At 32.0% G+C, this 23,210-nt stretch overlaps 9 protein-coding genes and 1 non-coding gene across 10 annotated transcripts; 6 read left to right on the top strand and 4 right to left on the bottom strand. All coding sequences in view use genetic code 12, as the record gives it.

Moving 5' to 3' along the window:
• Positions 1-1,176: 1,176 nt before the first annotated feature.
• SEF1 (Sef1p) lies at positions 1,177-4,406 on the top strand (the record flags this gene model as incomplete). Its single annotated transcript, XM_064905513.1, has 4 exons — positions 1,177-1,318; positions 1,382-1,771; positions 1,847-3,739; positions 3,905-4,406. The coding sequence occupies 4 exons, from the start codon at positions 1,177-1,179 to the stop codon at positions 4,264-4,266; spliced, it is 2,787 nt and encodes a 928-aa protein (XP_064759961.1). The 3' UTR covers positions 4,267-4,406.
• A 5-nt stretch (positions 4,407-4,411) lies between these two features.
• On the top strand, positions 4,412-5,604 carry DFJ63DRAFT_235532 (peroxiredoxin). Its single transcript, XM_064904259.1, has one exon. The coding sequence runs from the start codon at positions 4,631-4,633 to the stop codon at positions 5,372-5,374; it is 744 nt and encodes a 247-aa protein (XP_064759960.1). The 5' UTR covers positions 4,412-4,630; the 3' UTR covers positions 5,375-5,604.
• MCM6 (MCM DNA helicase complex subunit) lies at positions 5,430-8,720 on the top strand. Its single transcript, XM_064904260.1, has one exon. The coding sequence runs from the start codon at positions 5,834-5,836 to the stop codon at positions 8,654-8,656; it is 2,823 nt and encodes a 940-aa protein (XP_064759959.1). The 5' UTR covers positions 5,430-5,833; the 3' UTR covers positions 8,657-8,720.
• A 64-nt stretch (positions 8,721-8,784) lies between these two features.
• On the bottom strand, positions 8,785-9,924 carry DFJ63DRAFT_315249 (uncharacterized protein; the record flags this gene model as incomplete). The annotated part of the gene is made up of 1 exon (XM_064906515.1): positions 8,785-9,924. One exon carries the CDS (start codon positions 9,922-9,924, stop codon positions 8,785-8,787), a length of 1,140 nt encoding a protein of 379 aa, XP_064759958.1.
• Positions 9,925-10,208: 284 nt separating this feature from the next.
• Positions 10,209-11,816, top strand: DFJ63DRAFT_235631 (glutathione S-transferase family protein). Its single transcript, XM_064904262.1, has 2 exons — positions 10,209-10,500; positions 10,570-11,816. Exons 1-2 carry the CDS (start codon positions 10,492-10,494, stop codon positions 11,584-11,586), a joined length of 1,026 nt encoding a protein of 341 aa, XP_064759957.1. The 5' UTR covers positions 10,209-10,491; the 3' UTR covers positions 11,587-11,816.
• Positions 11,817-11,882: 66 nt separating this feature from the next.
• Positions 11,883-13,548, top strand: DFJ63DRAFT_320743 (glutathione S-transferase family protein). The gene is made up of 2 exons (XM_064907237.1): positions 11,883-12,054; positions 12,118-13,548. The coding sequence occupies exons 1-2, from the start codon at positions 12,046-12,048 to the stop codon at positions 13,111-13,113; spliced, it is 1,005 nt and encodes a 334-aa protein (XP_064759956.1). The 5' UTR covers positions 11,883-12,045; the 3' UTR covers positions 13,114-13,548.
• A 345-nt stretch (positions 13,549-13,893) lies between these two features.
• On the top strand, positions 13,894-14,705 carry RSR1 (Ras family GTPase; the record flags this gene model as incomplete). Its single annotated transcript, XM_064906514.1, has 2 exons — positions 13,894-13,900; positions 13,975-14,705. 2 exons carry the CDS (start codon positions 13,894-13,896, stop codon positions 14,703-14,705), a joined length of 738 nt encoding a protein of 245 aa, XP_064759955.1.
• A 709-nt stretch (positions 14,706-15,414) lies between these two features.
• DFJ63DRAFT_t120 lies at positions 15,415-15,497 on the bottom strand. The gene has a single exon. It is a non-coding gene; the product is annotated as a tRNA-Leu (tRNA).
• A 177-nt stretch (positions 15,498-15,674) lies between these two features.
• MET2 (homoserine O-acetyltransferase) lies at positions 15,675-17,120 on the bottom strand (the record flags this gene model as incomplete). The annotated part of the gene is made up of 1 exon (XM_064906513.1): positions 15,675-17,120. The coding sequence occupies one exon, from the start codon at positions 17,118-17,120 to the stop codon at positions 15,675-15,677; it is 1,446 nt and encodes a 481-aa protein (XP_064759954.1).
• Positions 17,121-17,788: 668 nt separating this feature from the next.
• On the bottom strand, positions 17,789-22,036 carry UGT51C1 (Ugt51c1p; the record flags this gene model as incomplete). Its single annotated transcript, XM_064905301.1, has 3 exons — positions 17,789-20,137; positions 20,201-20,495; positions 20,643-22,036. The coding sequence occupies 3 exons, from the start codon at positions 22,034-22,036 to the stop codon at positions 17,789-17,791; spliced, it is 4,038 nt and encodes a 1,345-aa protein (XP_064759953.1).
• Positions 22,037-23,210: the final 1,174 nt, after the last annotated feature.

Raw genomic sequence — 23,210 nt, 5'->3', positions numbered from 1 at the left:
AAAATGCCCTATTGGAAGGATGCCAAGAAATAGACAGTGGGTGGATGTTCTAAATAGTATAACACAAACGAGTGAAGGTTAAACCTTAACGTATTAAAAGAGTCATAATATGGGCTTAACAATGAAAAGAAAAATATTGACTTATTAAAAGAAATAAGCTTCTAAAGGTTTAATATAACACAAAATTTGGTTATATGGTTGAAATGGTGAAGATGATGATGCAAGTATGTATGGGATGGGTTGAGGAGTGCCTTATGGAGAAGTTAAACTGTGTGAGTGAGAGTCGTAATAATTAATTAGTAAGAGACGTTACATAATAAAACTGATACTGAGAGTAAAAGGAGGAACGACAAAAGAAGGTTAAGGAATGTTGACTAACTAAGGATTAATTAGCTTAGAAAGTGTACATTAACCCCGAAGAGATGACTTACATAGATTCAGTTTCACTGTTTCTACTTGAATAAGATTAGTCAATGCTGAATTTCATCTAGCCCAAAAAGGGCTGAAGAGACAATTCAACGACAACTGTATAAAAAAAGAAAAAAAGAATTATCTAAACGATCAGTTCTCTCTTTACGGCTGTTTTAGGAAATATGAAAATTTTTTATCTTTTCCATCAGTAAAATTGGAGATAAGTACACGACCTCATAATTTCCCTCTAATAAAATACCAACCCCCAAAGAAAGAATCAGAAGGTAAAAAGGAAAAAATTCTTAATTTTAATGAATGACATTTAAAAAATTTATATCTTTTCTATATTCTCCTCTTTCTATATTCAATTCATAGAGGTTTATTCTTTCATTATTAAGTTGACTATCTTGTATCCATCCCAGATTGAACCATTTACCCATTCAATTAGAAAAAGAGGCACTATTTTTTTTCCCTTTACAAACCCACTCAATTACAAATTCTCGAGTGAACTTAGAAAAAGAACAGAAAAAATTAACTATAGCCATTTTGAATACAGATTGACTTTCATTTACCACAAAATTCCCATATATCTACATCATTAACTATTCATTTTTATGATCTAATAAGTTTTATCATATATTCATTTGTTTAGAAAAAATCATATATTCCTTTTGTCAGTTTGTGATAATTGCCAATTTAGAAGGTTTCCAATTATATATAACACACTGGACAAATCAGATCATATAACTAGATATAAATATCATCATGGAAAAGTCAAAGATGAAGTCGATTCTTCCAAAACCTTCTCCTATACCTGTTCAAACTCCTTCACCTAGTGTTTCTTCTACTGGAACTCCAAATCCTCGTAGAAAATCTAAAAATTCAATCATTTCAAATAGTAATAATGGTAATGAGAATAAAAGAATAAAGAGAGAGAAATCTTCATCTTCAATGATGATAAGTTCGGAAGCTATCTCTCAAATCGATTCCAATTCGAATTCTAATGCTGATAAATCAAAACAATCAGGTCATAGACCAGTCACTTCATGTACTTTCTGTCGTCAACATAAGATTAAATGTAATGCCTCAGAAAATTATCCCAATCCTTGTCAAAGATGTGAAAAGATGGAATTGAAATGTGAAATTGATCCTGAGTTTAGACCTAAAAAGGGTTCTCAAATCCAATCTTTAAAGAGTGATGTGGATGAATTAAAGGCAAAAATAGAAATGTTAACTAAAAATGAATCATTATTAACTCAAGCTTTAAATCAGCATAATTTAAATTTCTTACAGCAACAACTGCAACAACAACCTCAACAACAACAGGCTCCACCTCCACCACTTACTCATCATCATCATAGTCTCCCTCATTTCAATCAATATCCCATCCATTCAAATTCCATAACTTCAATAGGAACGCCAAGAGCTTTATCAGCAAATGATATTATGTCCCCTATTAATTTCAGATTTGATCAATCACCCCAATCTTTTGCGGGTGGATATAACATGTCACCTGGATCACAATTAAATGATTCGATTAATAATACTGTTATCGGTAGAAGTCAATTACCAACCAGTATCTTACAAGATAATTCGGATAATTCTCCAATCACAAATCAAAATACTCCTACTAATCATAATCAAATCAATAATAATACTAATAACTCACAATCAAAAATAACTGAAGAGATTGAAATTAAAGTGATAGAGGAATTTATCATAGGTGATGTTAAATTACCTTTGAAAAAGGCTGATGAATTACATGATTTATTCATGGTTAAACATTTACCTTTCTTACCGATTATAACTTCAAAATCAGCTACTGAATTATATCATCGTTCTCAATTATTATTCTGGGTGGTTATTCTCACTGCATCGCTTTCAGAACCTGAACCAACTTTATATATGTCATTAGCTTCTTTGATTAAACAATTGGCTATTGAAACTTGTTGGTTAAGAACTCCAAGATCAACTCATGTCATTCAAGCTCTTATCATTCTTTCCATATGGCCATTACCAAATGAAAAAGTGTTGGATGATTGTTCTTATCGATTTATTGGTTTAGCAAAGAACTTATCCTTACAATTAGGTTTACATAGAGGAGGGAAATTTATTCAAGAATTTACTAGAACTCAAGTTAGTCTTGGTCCTGATTCGGAAAGATGGAGAACAAGATCATGGTTGGCTGTATTCTTTTGTGAACAATTCTGGTCATCAACTTTAGGTTTACCCCCTTCCATTAATACTACTGATTATCTTTTGGAAAATGCAAGAGTTGATCAATCTTTACCTAAGGATTTCCGATGTTTGATTTCACTTTCAATTTTCCAATGTAAATTAGTTAATGTGATGGGTATTTCCGTCACTAGACCGGATGGATTATTAGAACCTCTGAATAGAGCAGCTTCTTTAAATATCTTGGATCGTGAATTAGAAAGATTGAAATTCAAATTAAATATCATCGAAGGTTCAGCTATTGAAGTTTATTATCATTATATAAAATTAATGATTTGTGTTTTCGCTTTCTTACCAGGTACACCTATTGAAGATCAAGTTAAATATGTCAGTTCATCATATTTATCAGCCACAAGAATCATTACTATTACTTCTCAACTTATAAATAATAATATCTCATTAATTGAATTACCGATATATATAAGACAATCCATGAGTTATTCGGTATTGTTGTTGTTCAAATTACATTTGTCTCGTTACTTGATTGATAAATATGTCGATAGTTCAAGACAATCAATCGTTACAGTTCATAGATTATTCAGAAATACTTTATCATCATGGAAAGACTTGAAAAATGATATTTCAAGAAATGCAAAAGTATTGGAAAATCTTAACATTGTGTTATATACTTATCCTGATATACTTATAAATGATGATCCTGATTCGGGTGGAAGTATAATTAGTAGAATGAGATCTCATCTTACAGCTTCGTTGTTTTATGATTTGGTTTGGTGTGTTCATGAAGCAAGAAGAAGAACTTTATTAGATAAAAATAAAGCCTCCAAAAATGATAATAACAATAATAATAATGAAAATGCTTTGGAAGACACCAGAATACCTACTAATCCTATTGCATCAACCAGCAGACGTCCCGCTCCATTGCCATTTTATAATCAAATTACAAAAGATGATTTTAAAACCATTACTACTACTACTCCAAATGGTACCACTATAACAACTTTAGTTCCTACTGATCAAGCTTTATCACAAGCTAAGCTGAATGCAGCCGGTCTAAATAGACCTTTGGAAATTAATGGTATACCCCTCTCTATGTTGGAAGCTACTGGAAGTATAACTGATAGTTTGGTAAAACGTGAAATAATATCTCCTAAACCAGATGAGATTGTAAATGAAAATTCATTCGGAATTTTGAATAATTCTGCTCAACAATCTTTACCAACTATCAATCAATCTGTTCCATTACAAATTCAACCACAACAACAACAACAACAACAACAATCACAAAGAAATATTGCAGCCAAATTACCACTGCAACCTACCCCATCGGTTGTCAACCAACTTCCTTCCCAAATGGTTCAAACTCCGTTCTCGATCTTACCACAACAAAATCAACAACAATCATTAACTAGCTTAAAAGTGGATCAACCACAACCAATGTTTTTACCTAACACTGACCAAATTACTATTGCACAACAAGTTCCTCCTACACCATTACCATTCATGACTCATCCTGGTAATAATGCCGCCGACGGAAATCTAGTTCAAGATCAATTAGATAATTTCTTCCAACAACAGTCCAATGGTTGGATTAATAATGATAATATTCAAGAAGATGATTTCTTAGGTTGGTTTGATTATAATATGATGCCTGATCCATAATCAAAATGATTTAATGATTACTGTTCTTTTTTTTTCTTTTCTTTCATTCCCTTTGTTACGTCGTTTATTTTTAAGATAGATTTTTTGATTTTGATTTACTTTGTACTAATAAAAATTTGTATATATTCCCCCTCATAAACATGATAACTATGTGTAGTAAAGCTATAAGGTCTCTTTTTGCAATATTTTGCATATAAAATTTTAGTCACGTGAAATAAAGTGATTTTTGAAAAGTTGCAAACCCCGACAAGGAGACATCATTCTATAAAGCTGTTTGATATTACCAATAGAATTGTAATTGAATTATCAGACGATTATAATCCATTGATTTCATATATTCATCTCCAGATATACTTCACATACCATGTTGTCCAGAACTTTATTACGTAGTAGAATTGCTGCTCCAAGAGTTAATTCCTTAGGTTTAAGATTTTATTCATTCTCTCAAGAAGAGCAACCAAGAATTAGAATTGGATCCACTGCTCCAAATTTCGAAGTTAATACTACTCAAGGTAAGATTGATTTCCATGAATATATTGGTGATAAATGGGCTGTTCTCTTTTCTCATCCTGCTGATTTCACTCCAGTTTGTACTACTGAATTAGGTGCCTTTTCCAAATTAAAACCAGAATTTGATGCTAGAGGTGTTAAATTAATTGGTTTATCAACTGAAGGTGTTGATAGTCATAATCAATGGATTAAAGATATTGAAGAAGTTGCTACTGAAGGTGAAAAATTCGGTTTCCCAATCATTGCTGATAGTACTAAAGAAGTTGCTTATAAATACGATATGGTAACTGAAGATGATTTTAAAAATCTTAAATCTGGTATGGTTGCCACTGTTAGATCAGTATTTGTTATTGATCCAGCTAAGAAAATTAGATTAACCATGACTTACCCAGCTTCTACTGGTAGAAATACTTCTGAAGTTTTAAGAGTGGTTGATGCTTTACAATTAGCTGATAAAAGAGGTATTGCTACTCCAGTTGATTGGACTGAAGGTCAAGATGTTATCATTCCACCAACTGTTTCAAATGAAGATGCTAAAGCTAAGTTTGGTGATTTCAAGACTGTTAAACCATACTTGAGATATACCAAATTAAACTAAACTATTTGCTAGAGTTAAGACACAATCAGGATTTTTATACATGTACTTACTTTGAATATATAGTGAAGAATTTTCAGTAGTTATCGTGTAGATAATGGTAGTTATATCCATCATCCACTAATGAACTAAGATTATGTTGTAGCTATAGTGGATAATATATATGGATAGATAAACAAAAAGACTGTCTAATTAGGATGATCCCTTTAATACCAGGACATGACAAAAATTAATTTAGCCCAATTAGGAAATATAATTAATGTCTGTCTTTTTTTTTTGTGTTTATAAAAATAAATTATACGCGTCAAAAATTAATTTTGAAAATTTTGAGATACCAAATGGTAATTACAACAGACACTTTTTTAATTTGATTTATCTCTTCTTTGACGACTCAGTTATCAATTAGTTCATCAATTCGATTCAAGATCATTTGACAGTAATATAGATACTGGATTTGTAACAATGTCTAATTTTGTTTCATCGCCAGGAAGGATTCCTTCAGATACTGCTAGATTGTTGCAATCATCTCAAGCAGGAGTACCATCTTCATCATTAGGGAGAGAAACATTCACTACACCAAGTAGTCAACATCAATTTTCAGAAGCCAACTTTTCCCAAACTCCAGGTATCAATCAACCTAGAAATGAAATATCTGCTGGTAGAAGAAGACAACTTAATGTTCCAAAAGTTGTTGATGTCACTGCTGAAAAAGTTAGAGAAAGTTTTGAATTGTTTATTGAAGACTTTGTTGATCAAACTGCGGTTGATCCAGAAAATGACAATGATGGTAGAGTCTACCTTTCTCAAATTCAAGCTATGAAAACTTATGAAATCAGTACTTTATATGTTAATTATCAACATTTAGTAGCTCGTGAAAATGGGGTGTTAGCATCTGCTATTATAGAACAATTCTATAGATTTTATCCATTTTTATTAAAAGGATTAAGAAAATTACTTAAGAAACATGCTCCAAGTTTATTATATACCAGTGCTATTGGAACTTCAATGGATGATGATTCAATCACCAATACCAGTGGATCATCAACTACCTCATCCCAATCAAATGAAAGAGTTTTCCAAATTGCATTCTTTAATTTACCAACTATTCATAGAATCAGAGATATTAAAACTAATAAGATTGGTTCATTGATGTCTATACTGGGAACTGTCACTAGAACTTCAGAAGTTAGACCAGAATTATATATGGGTTGTTTTACATGTAATTTGTGTAATGCTATTGTTGAAGGTATTGAACAAGTATTTAAATATACTGAACCAACTTCATGTCCTTCATGTGAAAATCAATCTTATTTCACTTTAAATGTGAACAAATCACAATTCATTGATTGGCAAAGAGTTAGAATTCAAGAAAACTCTAGTGAAATCCCAACTGGTTCTATGCCAAGAACCATTGATGTTATATTAAGAGGTGAAGCTGTTGAAAGAGCTAAACCTGGTGATAAATGTAAATTCACAGGTACTGAAATAGTTATACCTGATGTTTCTCAATTAGGTTTACCAGGTGTAAAACCTCAATCGATTAAAGAAAATAGAGGTGCAGCATCATCTGAATTAAACTCTGGTATATCAGGTTTAAAATCATTAGGGGTAAGAGATTTAACTTATAAAATTGCCTTCAATGCTTTCCATGTTTCATCATTAGTTAATAAAGTTAATGATGATGATAGTGAAAATCAAAAAACTGAAGTTGATTATCAAGGAAGTAATGATCAAGAAATCTTCTTAACTACCTTAAGTGAAGCTGAAGTTTCTCAATTAAAAGATATGGTTAAAGATGATCATATCTATGATAAATTAGTTCAATCAATTGCTCCAGCTGTGTTTGGTCATGAAGTTGTTAAAAAGGGTATCTTATTACAATTATTAGGTGGGGTTCATAAACAAACTGTTGATGGTATTAATTTAAGAGGTGATATTAATGTATGTATTGTTGGGGATCCATCTACTTCAAAGTCACAATTCTTAAAATACGTTTGTCGTTTTTCACCTCGTGCAATTTATACTTCTGGTAAGGCATCATCAGCAGCTGGTTTAACTGCTGCCGTTGTTAGAGATGAAGAAACTGGTGATTTTACTATTGAAGCAGGGGCTTTAATGTTAGCTGATAATGGTATTTGTGCTATTGATGAATTCGATAAAATGGATATTTCAGATCAAGTTGCCATTCATGAAGCTATGGAACAACAAACTATATCGATTGCTAAAGCTGGTATTCAAGCTACTTTAAATGCTAGAACTTCGATTTTAGCTGCTGCTAATCCAATTGGAGGTAGATATAATAGAAAAATGGGTTTAAGAGCCAATTTAAACATGACAGCTCCAATTATGTCAAGATTTGATTTATTCTTCGTCATTTTAGATGATTGTAATGAAAGAATTGATACTCAATTAGCATCCCATATTGTTGATTTACATATGTTAAGAGATGACGCTATTGATCCTCCATATAGTGCTGAACAATTATCAAGATATATTAAATATGCAAAGACTTTCAGACCAAGAATGACTAAAGAAGCTCGTGATTTCTTAGTTACCAGATATAAAGAATTAAGAGATAATGATGCTCAAGGTTTAGGTAGATCATCTTATAGGATCACCGTCAGACAATTGGAATCTATGATTAGATTGTCTGAAGCCATTGCTAGAGCCAATTGTACAGATGTTATAACTCCAAGTTTCGTTGCTGAAGCTTATGATTTATTAAGACAATCTATTATCAGAGTTGAAATGGATGATATTGAAGTTGATGATGATGAAGAAGAAAATAACAATGGTGATAATGATGATGATGATTCTAATAATAACAATGATGATTCTGCTCCAACTACTGGTGATAATCAACCATCTGAAGATCAAGATGATTCCGTTAAGAAGGAAAAAGCAGCTGCTATCAGTTATGAAAAATATATTGCCATGATGAATCTCTTAGTAAAGAGAGTATCTGATGATGATAATCAAGGAGGTGAAGGATTAACCAGTGATGATTTAGTTGATTGGTATTTAACTCAAAGAGAAAATGAAATTCAAACTGAACAAGAATATTATAAAGAAAGAAAATTAGCTTATAAAGTGATAAAGAGATTAGTTAAAGATAGAATTTTAATGAGTGTAACAAATAATGAAGATCAATTACCTGATGAAGAAGATTCAGCCAGAAATGCTTCAAAAACAGTTTATATTTTACATCCAAATTGTGCAATTTTGGATTTCTTTGATCAACCAGCTGCAAATCTTGAAGGTGAAGCTACTGAAGAAAATACCTGAGTTGAAATTGTTTTATGAGAGTTGAAATGGGCATATGTGTATTAGATTTACAAACCTCTATGTATAATAATGATAATAATATATTTTTGTGAAATGAAAGTTTAGTTATTTTGTGAACGTTTAGTTTCCTAATTTGTAAATTGAGGATTATTAAATTCAGACGTGTTCTGTATCGTTACATAAGTTGATGTGTCTTGTTTTTGTACTGTTGTTTGTTCTTCAGACTGAGATGTATTATTAGTGGTTATTGTCACATCTGATGAGGCTGTACTGATGGTAGATCTACTGGTATCGTTGGTTTTAGTGTCATTATTATCTTTAGTATTTACCACAGCACTGTTTAATTCTGAATTCTTCTTATTGGCAAGGTATTTTGAACATCCTATACAATGTTCAATGAATGCTTTTGAATTAGGGAACATTCTTTGACATCCTTTACACCAACCTGGATCTTCTTTTATATTATTTGAAAATGGTAATTGATTATCGTCTTTTCTAACATCTTTGATATAGTGTACTAATTTTAAATGACGCTTAAGCACATCCAATCTATTGAATGAACCACCATTCCGATGACATGTTTGATCCAACTCATAATAAGGACAATGGAACATTGGTTCGGAGTGGGATTTAGAATGTCTTCTTAAATCTGATCTTCTTGAAAATGACCAGGTACAACCTTCAAACTCACATGCATAAGGTCTTGAATTTGATGTGGAAGTAGTTGATGATTTTTTATTGATATTGAACTTTTTGAAATTAGCATTTTTAAGATCTGATGTTGATGTTATGGTTTTACTTATAGTTGAAGCTGAGTTTGGTTTAAAATATAATTGATTATTAATTAAATCTTCTTGTAAGTTTGATGGATGTGGTGCTTGTGGATAATAGTTACTGTATGCCACATTAGTAGTGGGTACATTAGTTGGTCCTAACGTATTGTTACTAGTACTATGGTTTATACCATTGGTATAAGATGGTATGAAAGGACGATTCTGATACGGACTTTGAGAACCGGTAGACTGAGCTTGAGGTTGAGGTAGGCTGATTGCGAGAGTCTCTATTATTGGCCGCATGGTACTGACATTCTTTGCAGTTTCATTTTTACTTGATTCTGCAGATGTTATGATTTGATTCTCGTTATTCTCGTTATTCTGTGGTTGTTGTTGTCTTTGGCTTTCTTCTTGCTTTATTGATGTCCGGTTTGAATCATCTGAACTTGATAGCAAGGATTGCAAGCTCGGTGATTCTTGAGGTGGAGGTATCATAGAATCTGAAGTAATCAGTGCTTTTAATCAACTTGATTACGTTATTATGAAGTTTATGGATTTTGCTGCCAATTAACTAATTATACGATGATTGTTTACATAGCAGTTTAAGCAACCATTAAAAAAAACAGAGACAGACAAATTTGAGCCGCTCCTTCCTCTTTCATTTCAGTACTGCATATAATATGAGGATCACTAACTATATATTACTTTAGCTATGGGACAGCATTAACATCTTTCAATTGAAAATGATTGTTGCTTCTGTAACTGTAACTGTGACTGACTGTAACTAGTAGTTCATATCAGATATGATTCGGTGATAAATCTGAAAGGTAAAAAATATGGAATAGTTAAAGGGTACGGGTTTAAATCAAAAGTCCGTTGCTTTTCAAATTACGTAAAATTTTGTCAACTAAAATTGCAGTCATATTTATAAGTGTGGATTTATTGCAAATTTTAACAATTGGTTATAGTTTGTAAATTAGTTTATATCGATTATCTCTTTACTATTGATTACTTGAATTGATCTTATCATTTATCAATAGTAAATAGACCATTATTGCAAAAATGACTACAGTATGTATTAATTATTATGGTAATCCCCCACATCCTAATCATACAAGGACTAACATCAATTGTCCCTAGGATACTACTGTTGATCCAGCACTGTCACTTCAACCTGCAGCATATACTGATAAAACAGGAGCATTTAAACGTAAACCTTCTCAATTCAGAGATTGGATTAGTTCAGAACCAAATGCTAAATTCCCTCCTGAATTGAATCGATATCATTTATATGTCTCGTATACATGTCCATGGGCTCATCGTACATTGATTACGAGAGCTTTAAAAGGGTTAACTGGAGTCATATCTGTTTCTATTGTGCATTGGTTACTTGATGATAAAGGGTGGAAGTTCACTAATTCTGAAGAATCAGTATCATTTGCCCTTAAAAATAAAGATTCATTAGGAACTGAAGATCATTTATATGGTTATGATAGATTAAGACAATTATATTTTAAAGCTGAACCTGAATATGCTGGTAGATTTACAGTTCCAGTATTGTGGGATAAGAAATTACAAACCATTGTAAATAATGAATCCAGTGAAATCATTAGAATGTTAAGTAATGAGTTCAATGCATTTATTCCTAAACAATTTGCTGAAATCAATATTTATCCGGTTTCATTACAACCTAGAATCAATGAACTTAATGAATTGATTTATGAGAATATTAATAATGGAGTTTATAAATCTGGTTTTGCCATTCAACAAGATCCATATGATGAAGCCGTTACTACTCTTTTTGAGCATTTAGATAAAGTGGAAGAAATATTTAAACAAAATCATAACAAGGGTGAACATTTTTTAATTGGAGGTCAATTAACTGAAGCTGATATTCGATTATATGTTACTATTGTTAGATTTGATCTTGTTTATCATCAACATTTCAAATGTAATTTAAAGATGATTAGATATGATTATCCTCATATTGATCAGTGGCTTAGATATTTATATTGGAAAGTACCAGGGTTTGAAGAAACCACTGAACTTGAACTTATAAAGACACTGTATACCACATCTCATACTCAAATAAATCCATATGGAATAACTCCAAAGGGACCATTACCTTTAATTTTACCATATGATTCAAGTTTATAGTTTTATGTAATTCGTATATCTAGTTGTAGTAATATACAGGAATTTACTTATATCTTTTCTAATAATACTATTAAACCATAATTTACTGGTCAATAACTATGTCAGCTGTGTCTCACAGCTACGTGATAACTATCAATCTGACAAACATGGTTAACTACTTTAAAATAAAAATGGGTTAAACCATAATTGTTGATATTTATTTGTCATGCATAGATGACATACAAATGATCATTTTTAGTAACCGCTCTCACACAAAACCTTATTACGTAAAATTATGTAAAGGAAATGTTTGCTCCATAAATTGTCAAATCAAATAAAATTCATAAAACTATAAATATATATATTAACCACTTCGATTCTAATTGCTCAATTGATATCAGTAGTTCAATTCAATAATAATCATTAACTGTTATTAACAATTGACTGAATAATAGAAACAAACAATTAATTACGTGCAACATGTCTACTGTATGTATTCACTAAGGATTTACTCCGCATTCAATCGTTTTTAAATACTAACTTTACATTTAGGAACCTGTTAAAAAGTTTGAAGTCTTATCTTCATCAGATGAAAAAGGGGCCTTTAAGAGAAAACCTTCTCAATTCAGAGATTGGATTAGTTCTGCTCCCAATGCTAAATTCCCTCCTGAATTAAACAGATATCATTTATATGTCTCTTTAGCTTGTCCTTGGGCCCATCGTGCTTTAATCACTAGAGCTTTAAAAGGATTAACTGGTATTATTTCAGTATCAATTGTTCATTGGTTCCTTGATAGTAATGGTTGGAGATTTATTAATCCGGAAGAATTGAAATCTCTTAGTGCTAAAAATGATGTTTCCTTAGGTACGGTTGATCATTTATATGGTTATGATAGATTAAGACAATTATATTTTAAAGCTGAACCTGAATATGCTGGTAGATTTACAGTTCCAATATTATGGGATAAAAAATTACAAACTATTGTTAGTAATGAATCCAGTGAAATCATTAGAATGTTAAATAGTGAATTTAATGCTTTGATTCCAAAAGATTTTGTTGATGTTGATATTTATCCAACTCCATTACATCCTAAAATCAATGAATTAAATGAATGGATTTATGATAATATTAATAATGGAGTTTATAAATCTGGATTTGCCAGTAAACAAGAACCATATGATGAAGCCGTTACTAATCTTTTTGATCATTTAGATAAAGTTGAAGATATACTTGAACATAATCATAAAAAGGGAGAACAATTCATGTTGGGTAATCAATTAACTGAAGTTGATATTAGATTATTCACCACCATTATTAGATTTGATCCAGTTTATCATCAACATTTCAAATGTAATATCAAAATGATCAGACATGATTATCCTCATATTCATGAATGGGTTAGATTATTATATTGGAAAATCCCTGGTTTTAGAGAAACCACTGATTTCGATCATATTAAATTCCATTATACTAGATCTCATCTTCAAATAAATCCTTATGGAATCACTCCAAAGGGTCCATTATCTAACATCTTACCATTGGATTAAAAGTTTGACACCTATCACAGGAATCTCAATTTGGTAAGTTATCATTTATTCTCCTTTGTTTGATTTTCATACTTCGTATCTAAGTTATTTTTACTGTTTTAGTGTAAACATTCTCTTTCTCCCCCTCTCTATTGTGAATGTTTTGTCCTTCGTCTAATTCTGTACCCAAAGAAACTAAATAAATAAAAAAGTTTGTGTTATACAATTAATTAACAAGTAGACAAAGTAAATACATAACCCATTACACTGTGATACCCCTGTGATTGATTGATACTCATTGACGTTCCAATCATACTATCAAATCAGATATCGTAGTTTTTAGTCCAGATCTGAATCTTCGACTAATCTATAAAAAGTAGCATCGTCAAAAATAAATTTCTGTGCCCAAATGCGACACGTCTTTTTTTTTTTTTTGGAGAAAGAGATTTATGGTCCCTTAAAATCAAAAAAAGAAATCAAAATTAAAATTTAAAAAAAAAAAAAAATAACAACAAAATATTTGCATCGACAAATTTAACCAATTTACATTCATCAAAAGCTTTGATTCGTATTGAAGGAAGTGTTTCTGAGCTAGTTCTGGAGAAAAGTCAAATAGTTAAAGTTATTCATCATTCGATTTGGACTTATTTTATTAGGCAAAAAAAACATTCGTTCTTTGTTCTGATCAAGCCATTTCTATCAAATTATCTAAACTTTATCCTAACGTCCATTATTTTTTACTTTTAGGGGTTACCGTTAGCGTGTCATATCATATCATATCATTTATAATATAATCAAACCATGAGAGGTATGTTGTTGTTTTCAATCGAAAGTGATCCCGCAAATTGATCCATTTTTTTACTAACTTACATTATGTTATAGACTATAAAGTTGTCGTGTTAGGTGCAGGGGGTGTTGGTAAATCATCCATAACTGTCCAATTCGTTCAAGGGGTTTATGTCGAAAGTTATGATCCAACTATCGAAGATAGTTATAGGAAACAAACTGATATCGATGGTAGAGCTTGTGATTTGGAAATTTTAGATACGGCTGGTGTTGCTCAATTTGTAGCCATGAGAGAATTATATATTAAGAGTGGTAAAGGGTTCTTATTGGTATATAGTGTAACTGATGAAAACTCATTAAAGGAATTATTAGAATTAAGAGAATTAGTTTTAAGAATTAAAGATTCAACTAATGTTCCAATGGTTTTAATTGGAAATAAATGTGATTTGGAAAATGATAGAGTGTTATCTATTGAAGATGGGGTTAAAGTAAGTCAAGATTGGGGGTTGGTTCCATTCTATGAAACTAGTGCTATGTATAAAACTAATGTTGATGAAGCATTTACTGATGTAGTAAGACAAATCATGAGAAAAGAAGCAGTTACTAATGCTGAAAAGAAACAACAAAAAGAATTACAAAAGCAAAAGGAATTGGAATCACAACAAAATCAACATCTGCAACAACAATCAAGTTCATCAGGAACTAATTCAAATATAAATCTGAATGGTTATGATCATGGATCTCCAGTCTTAAATGCAAGATTAAAACAATCCATCAATGATCCTTCTAAAACGGTAACAAAAAGTAAGTGTTGTACCATTATGTAATTCAAAAATCCATTTAAAGAAAATCAATCATAGACTTTATCCTATTTTTTTATTCGTCGTCACATCTTTCTTCGTAACTATCATTCCATCCCATCCATCCTTCCATTCAATGTAATTTAATGAGGAAAGTGAAATATTTATTAATCTTAGCTGGCCTATAATATCATTTCTTTTTGTTTAAAGACTGATATGCTAAATCCAATTTTTCAAATACAAATACAACTACAAATGCGCATTATATACAACTCCCTTCGTCTCTCTCTCTCTCTAACTCTCTTTTCTGGTAATAATGATTATTCAATGTTTTAGTCCTAGTATATAGTTTTCTCTTTTATTTCTTTTAATCTTTTACTATTCATGATTTTTATAGTTAATATCTACCCTTAATTATTATATCTCGCGATATTTGTAAGCCAGATTGAACTACATGTTTAAATTACTCTTAAAGTGTTAAGACTAACATAACCAAACTATACATGGTAGTTTATGGAAGTTAAAAATTTCGCACCCATTTATTTTTAGAAATACCATAACAAAATGAAGTCAAATTAGCTTACGATTTTAAGGTAAATGAGGTCTAAATATATTATTTCCACTTATTACAACGTTACTTTCGAACTTAAAGGTGATAAAAATATAATCAATTCAATTTTTTAAAAAAAAGAAAGGAAAATAGGTAAATAGGTGAAAGGAATTGCTGGTGTGATAATGATACCCGCGAGATTCGAACTCGCGCCTCCGAAGAGACCAGGACCTTACCCTGGCGCCTTAGACCAGCTCGGCCAGAGTACCCAATTCCTAAAAAATTTAAAATATTTTGTATTATCAAATGTTAGTAACTTCCTGTACATAAGCTAGATTTTCGTCTATATGCAGGATTTCTCGCAATAATATTCCTAATTCGGAATTTTCAATATTAATTTTTATATTTTAAATATATTATTTGCAACTTAAACTATTTATATCTATTTACCAATTTGTAATGTTCTTTTCAGCTTCTCCAAAAACTGAATTACCTCCATTATCTATACTATCAACAAAGTCAGCCCAGTTTTCAAAAAGTTCGAATTTACCTGATGATTCATCATAATATTCCGGTAATTTCTTTTGTAAAAAGTCTAAACAATATTCATTAATTTCTTCAAATTCTAATAAAAATGCATCATGTCCTTCTGGTGAATCTAATTTCTTTAAAATTGAATCAGGAATATTTTCACCTAATAATTGTTGTTCACCATATGTAAATAATCCATCAGATTCTATACCAATAATTAAATGAGGTGCAGTTAATGATTTTAAAAATACAGGTAATGGATCTTCATTTGGTTTAGTGGATAAATCTATTTGACCTCTAGTTATATCATGAGTATCTAACTTTCTTGTGATTGAAATGTAACAATTGGCATCAAAACGTTTAATAAATTTATTACCTTGATATCTTAAATATGATTGAGCTGTGAAATAAGTTTGAGGTTTGGATGAGGCAGTACTTGAACCAGAATTGGAATTTTTCATAGATGATGATCTTGATCCTTCATTATGAATTAACCAATTTTCTTCATCTTTCGTTTTAGGATATCTAATACCTATTTCTTGTTCCTTTTTACGTGCATCTTCTTCTGAAATTGGTCTTAAATTATCAATGGTAGCAGGTAATTTTCTTCCAAATCTAGTTTCAAATGAATTTCTTGATCTATAAGTTAATAAAGCTGCCATTCTTGCAGCTCCTAATCCTGAATCAGGTCTTGTACCCGCATTTTCATAATAATACCCATCATCATAATATGGATCACTGAAAATACATTGCCTTTGGGTCTCATTCCAAGAAATACACCATGCGGAAGCTCTGGCTGAAGTTGCCAAGGCAATTATAGTTTTGACATAACCTGTATTATTATAAGTTGCTGAATATTCCAAGGTTAACATTCCTCCCATTGATCCACCAATTACACAAGCAATGGCACGAACACTTAATGAATCTAAAATCAATCTTTGAATACCGATTTCATCTTTAACAGTGATTAATGGGAATGCAGGACCATGAGGTTTTCCAGTGGCTTTATCTATTGTTACGGGTGAACATGAACCATAAGGAGATCCAAGGAAATTTATACAAACAATGAAATATCTGGATGGATCAAAAGTCTTACCATTGCCTAACAATGGTCCCCACCAATCTTGAACATCTGATGAACCAGTTAAGGCGTGGCAAATCAATAATACGTTATCATGATCCTTGTTTAATCGCCCCCATGTTTTATATGCTACTGGGAAATTGTTTAATACTTCACCACATTCTAAATTATAAGTTGGGATTTCAACTATAGTTTGACCTGGAACTAAAGCAGCATAACTGTTTGTCCTAGTTTGCTCTTCCGTAATGTCTTTAAACACCGGGTTCGGAACTTTCGTCATCTTGACCTACTTAATTTTTCAAGATGATGATCTTTTCTGATAAACCGTGAACTGGATTATACTATTTTCTATTCGGAATACTTTAATAATTGAAATAATTCGATATCAATATAATACTAAATGTTTACTAGTACTGAACATCAGATGTTTTATAATTATCACTTAATGACTCAAAAATGCTTCCCACTCGTATTTTTGACAAATAATTGTGGATCCTGTTTAATTAATATTTTTGTTATGTGGAGAATAGGCGATTTTCTAGCGTTGTATACCTTTTCTGTAAGACCTTCTATAAGTAGTATGTTAAAGGGTGTCTTGTAATGAACTTCTTTTTATAGGGTTGATCTTCTTCTATGGAAGCCGTTTAAAAGCTATTTATGTGAAAATTATCACTAATTTGACTCTTCACAGAGAGTGAGTCAAATTCCGATCAATTTGGATCACCAACAGTCATGTGACTCTGTAATGTTATATGCACTCCCGTGTCACATAAAAATAAGCTGCAAATTTCTGTATACCATAAATCGTAATATATTAAATAAAGTATTAAATTGCATTAGTTTCATTACATTGAATATATAAACAAATAGATAAATAAATAAGTACATAAATTTCATAAAATATAAGATGTGGTCTGTTTAAACAGAAAACCACTTAATCTTAGTTGATCACCTGCTAATTATAGTAGAATGATCGCTGGCGAGACTTTGCTTCGATGGTTCAACTAACAGGACTCCATATTCATTGGCAATGGCATCTTTTTTATCTATATTATCCTCTTCTTCAGTTTCAGAATCATCTTCTACAGCGTTTTCATCATCATAGTCGTCGTCTTCTTCTTCTTCATCTTCGTCATCATGTTCAATGTCATTTGCAACAGGAGTATGTAATCCTGATGACTTGAAGTCTGGATGATGTAATTTATAGTGTTCATTATATTGCTGTTTAGCAGCAATTAAACTTCTGGCATATTCCATTTCAGAATAAATAGCTTCAATAGCACTCAATACACCACATTCATTTTTAATTTGTTCACTTAATCTCTTCGATTTAGCAATCATTTTCAAATCAGTGGTAGCATTTATCATCGCCTTAGCTAATGATCTTGAATTCAATTTTCTTAATGCTATTCCCACACCTAATTCTTCCACTCTGGAAGCATAGAAAAATTGATCTCCAAAGAATGGTTTGATAATAGTTGGTGTTCCCCATCTGAGAGTAGCCCCTGTAGTTCCTGAACCTCCATGATGCACAGCAGCATCAATCTTTGGAAACAACCAATCATGAGGAATAGATCCAGAATTATAAATTTCAGGAGGAAGCTCAATCTCAGGTTCATTCTTATCCTGAGACATTCTGTCTGACCATCCCTTGTTTAAGATACATCTAACATCAGCTTCCAAAACAGCATCGACAATCGCTTTAGTTAAACTCTTAGCATCTTTAACTACAATCGATCCGAACCCAATATAGACAATTTTCTTTTCTTCTTCAATAGCCGATTCTAAGAATTCCACAAGTGCATCTGGAGGATTATAGTCCTTCGCTGCACCTTCATCTAAGAACCAATACCCAGTAACCTTAACCCAATCCGGGAAATCTACACTTGGAGGGAAGATACTAGGAGATACATTATATAAGAAGGGTATCCTAGTTTGCAGCATTCTTAATAAATTAGTTCTTGGTAAATCAAGCTCTTTAATTCTCCATTTATTAACTTGAGAAGATATTCCCTTCCAAAACACTGTCTCAAACATGACATGAGTTAAATAATTATAAGAACCTCCTTTTTTCTGATCAGGTACGATAAACGCATGTGGATATGCTCTTGTACGAGTCCATGGCATAGTGAAGTCTCTCATATATGGAATACCCAACGCTTCAGCTATGTGGACCCCTCCCATTGCAGAAGGACTTTCAATCAAAATATCAGATCCTTGACATGCTTCCCAACTAGAAGTCAATAACTTGGTGATCCAGCCTCTTAATCTAGAACTTGCTTCTTTCAAAAAGGAAACAGACATTGATCCATGTGATACCATTAATGACATTAATTCTCCAGGATCACCTGCAATTTCCTTGAACTCCATACCATGTTTACGGATCCAAGGTTCAAACTCCTTATGAGTAGCAATTGTGACTATATGACCTTCCTTTTTCAACCCTTTACCTAAGGCAATATATGGCTGTACATCTCCTCGAGAACCAATGGTTAACAAAGTGAACTTGTAAGATGTAGAAGGACGAATTTCTATCTTTGCAAAAGGTGAATCTTCAAGAATAAGGGGAATATCGATCCCAGATGCTGCATTAAACTTATCTTCAAACATCTTTAGTCTAGCACTTTCTATTCTAGCTTCTGCAAGTCTAACGTTGCTGTTAGGAATATCATCCTCTTCGTCAGATTCATCAGACTCATCGGCAGGAGTTAAAGCTCCTCCTAATCTTACTCTATTTAATTCGAGATCGTAATTATGACCCCATTCAATTGGAGTTGGAGACCAAGACTCATCCTTATGCAACTTTTCTAATTGTTTAAGAAGCATTTCTTCGCCATCGTCTCTAGCTTTTTGAGAGCCAAATTCTAAGAATAGCTTTTCTCTTCCTTTGATAACCACAACTAAGCCTGAGTAAGTTAAGTTTATACCTCTTTCACGATAACAAGTTTCAACAACACCAAGAGGTAAAATCATCTTGGTAGATACACCTGGTAAAAGACTTCTAAAACATAATTCTGTCTCACCCAAGTAAAGTTTTCCATAAACTGGAATGGAACGGAGTAAATGGCCGTAATATGTCGCTACCAACTTTTTATCATCATTCAAGCTAAAATGCTCTCTGAAATGTATTTGAGATTCATCCCTTTCTTTTTTATCAGTGACATAATTTGGATCATTCTCGGATATCTTAACATAATGGGCTACAGGAGCAGTCCATTTATTTCCAACGTTAGAGATAAGCTTAATACTCTTTCCGATTGACATTTTGATTAACTTACTTTGTATACTATCAGATTTCTTTCTTGAAGAAGGATCACTTAAATTTAAAGGACCGGGAAGGGCAATACTTCCCCTAGGAACAGCAGAATTTTTGGATCTTTCTTTATATAAAGAAACAGCATCTTCCAAACGTAAATGTTTCGTTTCAAATGACATCTGAAGATCTCTAATACCTTGAACAGATAATGGCTTTGGCATACTCACACGCGAAGCAGAAGTAGATAATGATGTCAGGGTACCCATTGTTCCTGAATCAAATATTGAAGAATTCATGGTTGAACTAACACTATGAATAGAATCAGATAACTTTCTATTATTAAACATCTTACCTGTGTTTGATAAACTCTTTCCAATCTTCTTTAGAGCAGAATCTGATCTCAATAATGGAGTTGATTCCAATTTATCGTCTGTCATAGGAATGAGTTCATTTGTAGGAGATGGCAAGTGTGAATTCTTTGAAACAAGATGATCGACAATTGCACTGGAATCAGAAGTTGTAGATAAGGTTGAGATACTTCGAGACATTGATATATTTGAGTCGTCTTTACCTACCATTCGCTTTGCTTTTTCTATAATCCTTTCTGATTTAGATGTGGATGAAGTTAACGAAGCTGCGTCATCGATATCAACCGAACTCTTTCTACGCCTAAAGTCATTAACAACCTTAGAAAGAGCTTCGAAGGCAATACCAGTGTCATGAAAAAAAACAAAATATATACTTTTCAACCTCATATCTTCATTTGCATCACTCTTCTTGAACTTTGACTTCTTCACTCTATTCTTATCAATATACTTTATAGATATACTGATGGGTTGTTGTTCATCTGGTTCCGAATCCATCTCAAATAATTCATTTTTACCATAGTCAAGAACATTCTCAATAGGAATTTTGATCAAAACTTCATTACTTTCATTGGAATTATTCAATTGAAATATCACCTTGGTTAAATTATTACACCATTGTCTTGCTGAAAATAAATTATCACATAAAAATCTATAAGTCTTCTTCTGAGTTACCAATCTTACCCAGACACCATTAGTTAAACCTTCATTGTCTTCTGTGGCCGATAAATTCTCTTGCGTCAACACACTTTGAAAGTCATCCTCTGTTAAGAATTCTGTAGAATTCCTAGTTGTTAATCTAGGAGACATCATTCCTGAACCAGTGTCTGCTCTACTTCTTGAGGTTGGAGATTTGATAGGATCCATCTTATCTTTATCGATAATTTCTGCTTTAATACAAGTTCTTAAATCTATTACTAAACTGGGGAAGTAAAGATCAGTTGATGAACTATAAATACTCAACGTCTCTGAACGAAGAATAGCCCAAAACCTATGAGTTATCACGGTCGTGAATACTGATTCGACATATTTAGCTGATTTCAATCCAAGAGAACCAGCTTGAATGATATTTTGGGAATCATCTTGACCAATATCACTTGTGACAGATTCCTTCTTTGGTAAGAACGCAAAGAAAATTATACATTGTTTGGTTAAATATAAATGACCCTGTAATAACACATCTTTAATAAGCCATGAATTGAAATTTCCATAAAAGTAATCATCATCACTTAATTCAAAAACCTTTTGAAGTTTATCGGCAATGTTCAAGCATAAATTCTCTTTTTGCTCTTTATAAAGTGAATCATCAATCTTTTCCATATCAGGATGGTCAATTCTCTTGATCAATAAACCTTCTTTGATAGAGTGTTGATTCAAATTATCAATAAATGATTGTTGTAAGGTTGTTCTATGAAGTGTTGAAGTTGCAGTAGTATTAGAAGTGATTGTATCTACGGCCAGATGTTGGTCAGAAACGTCGGGTACAGGAGCACCTGAAGAGAACTTATCGGGGTTATAAGGATGTAACGAATATCCCTTACCATCACCTGAACCTGAACTAAAAGATTCCGACATTTGAGTTGAAGTTAATTTCACATTGGATAAAGGATCTTCTGATTTGGTGTTTTCTTCATCTTTATAGACATTCAATTGTCCAACAGGTGTACCATTGAAGTATCCTTCGTCATCTAGATCATCCACTTCATCCCGTGAATCATCGTGATCATCATTATCATCATCACTATTATAAATACCATATTCTTCGTCACCATATTCCTTTGGAACTTTACTTTCTAAATTTTCATCATCCTTTTCATTATTTTTAACTAATTTGGCTAAAGATCCAATACCAGAACACATAGACACCGTCGTCATCAAGTTAACAAACGAGTTTGGAGGCATGATTTGATCTGCAATATCATCTTCATCACTTGACTTTCGTTTTATCTGGGGTGGCAAATTCTCATCATTTTCACCATTTGGAGTATGATTTAAAAAAGCAAGTGTTCCTTGTAATGGAGGTATGATTGATGCTGCAAATTTCTTATATAATGATTGTCTTGGTTGTCTTTGATTTGAGTGATGCTTTTGGTGATGATGACTATGCAGCAGTTGCTGCAGCTGCTGCTGCGAATCAAGATCTGGTGTATGAAGGCCTGAAGCATGAAGTGATGAACTATGAGATAATGGATTCAATTTATCTAAACTGCTAGATGAAAAATCACGAACTAGAGTTGTTTTAGCTGATAATTGACTTCTGATGGTGTTGACAAGGGAACTATGATATTCTTTAGTTTTGTTGTCTAACATTGCTGCTGCGTCTTCTTCTGTTTCTAATTCTTCTGAATGACGATGATCCATAGTATTTGACAGTAGTACTTCATTTTCATTCAGTTTTGATTCTGAACTTATAATTTCATCAGGTTTGGTTGGTTCTATAATAGTTATAGATTTATCTGGTGGCGTCAGATACATCTTGGTACAGATATGTGCTGATTTTGCTCTTCTAAATTATCCCAGCCAAAAATGATCGCAAATTCTAGCCAAAGCAATTCACTAATGATTATCCAATTGTATATAACTCCCACTGTTTTAAAAGTATCGTCAACTAATTATAAAGTATCAATAAGAAACAAATAACTACAAATATCAAAAGTCGACTGTTAAAAACAATAGAGTTTTTGAAATTCAGGTACTTTTGAACTACAAACCTTTTTTAATGATACCGTGAGTTAAGCATCAGAATAGT

This window comes from Scheffersomyces coipomensis, assembly GCF_036884675.1.
Source record: "Scheffersomyces coipomensis strain NRRL Y-17651 chromosome Unknown DFJ63scaffold_7, whole genome shotgun sequence".
NCBI classification, from domain to species: domain Eukaryota; kingdom Fungi; phylum Ascomycota; class Pichiomycetes; order Serinales; family Debaryomycetaceae; genus Scheffersomyces; species Scheffersomyces coipomensis.
This window is presented reverse-complemented; position numbering and strand designations above follow the sequence as displayed.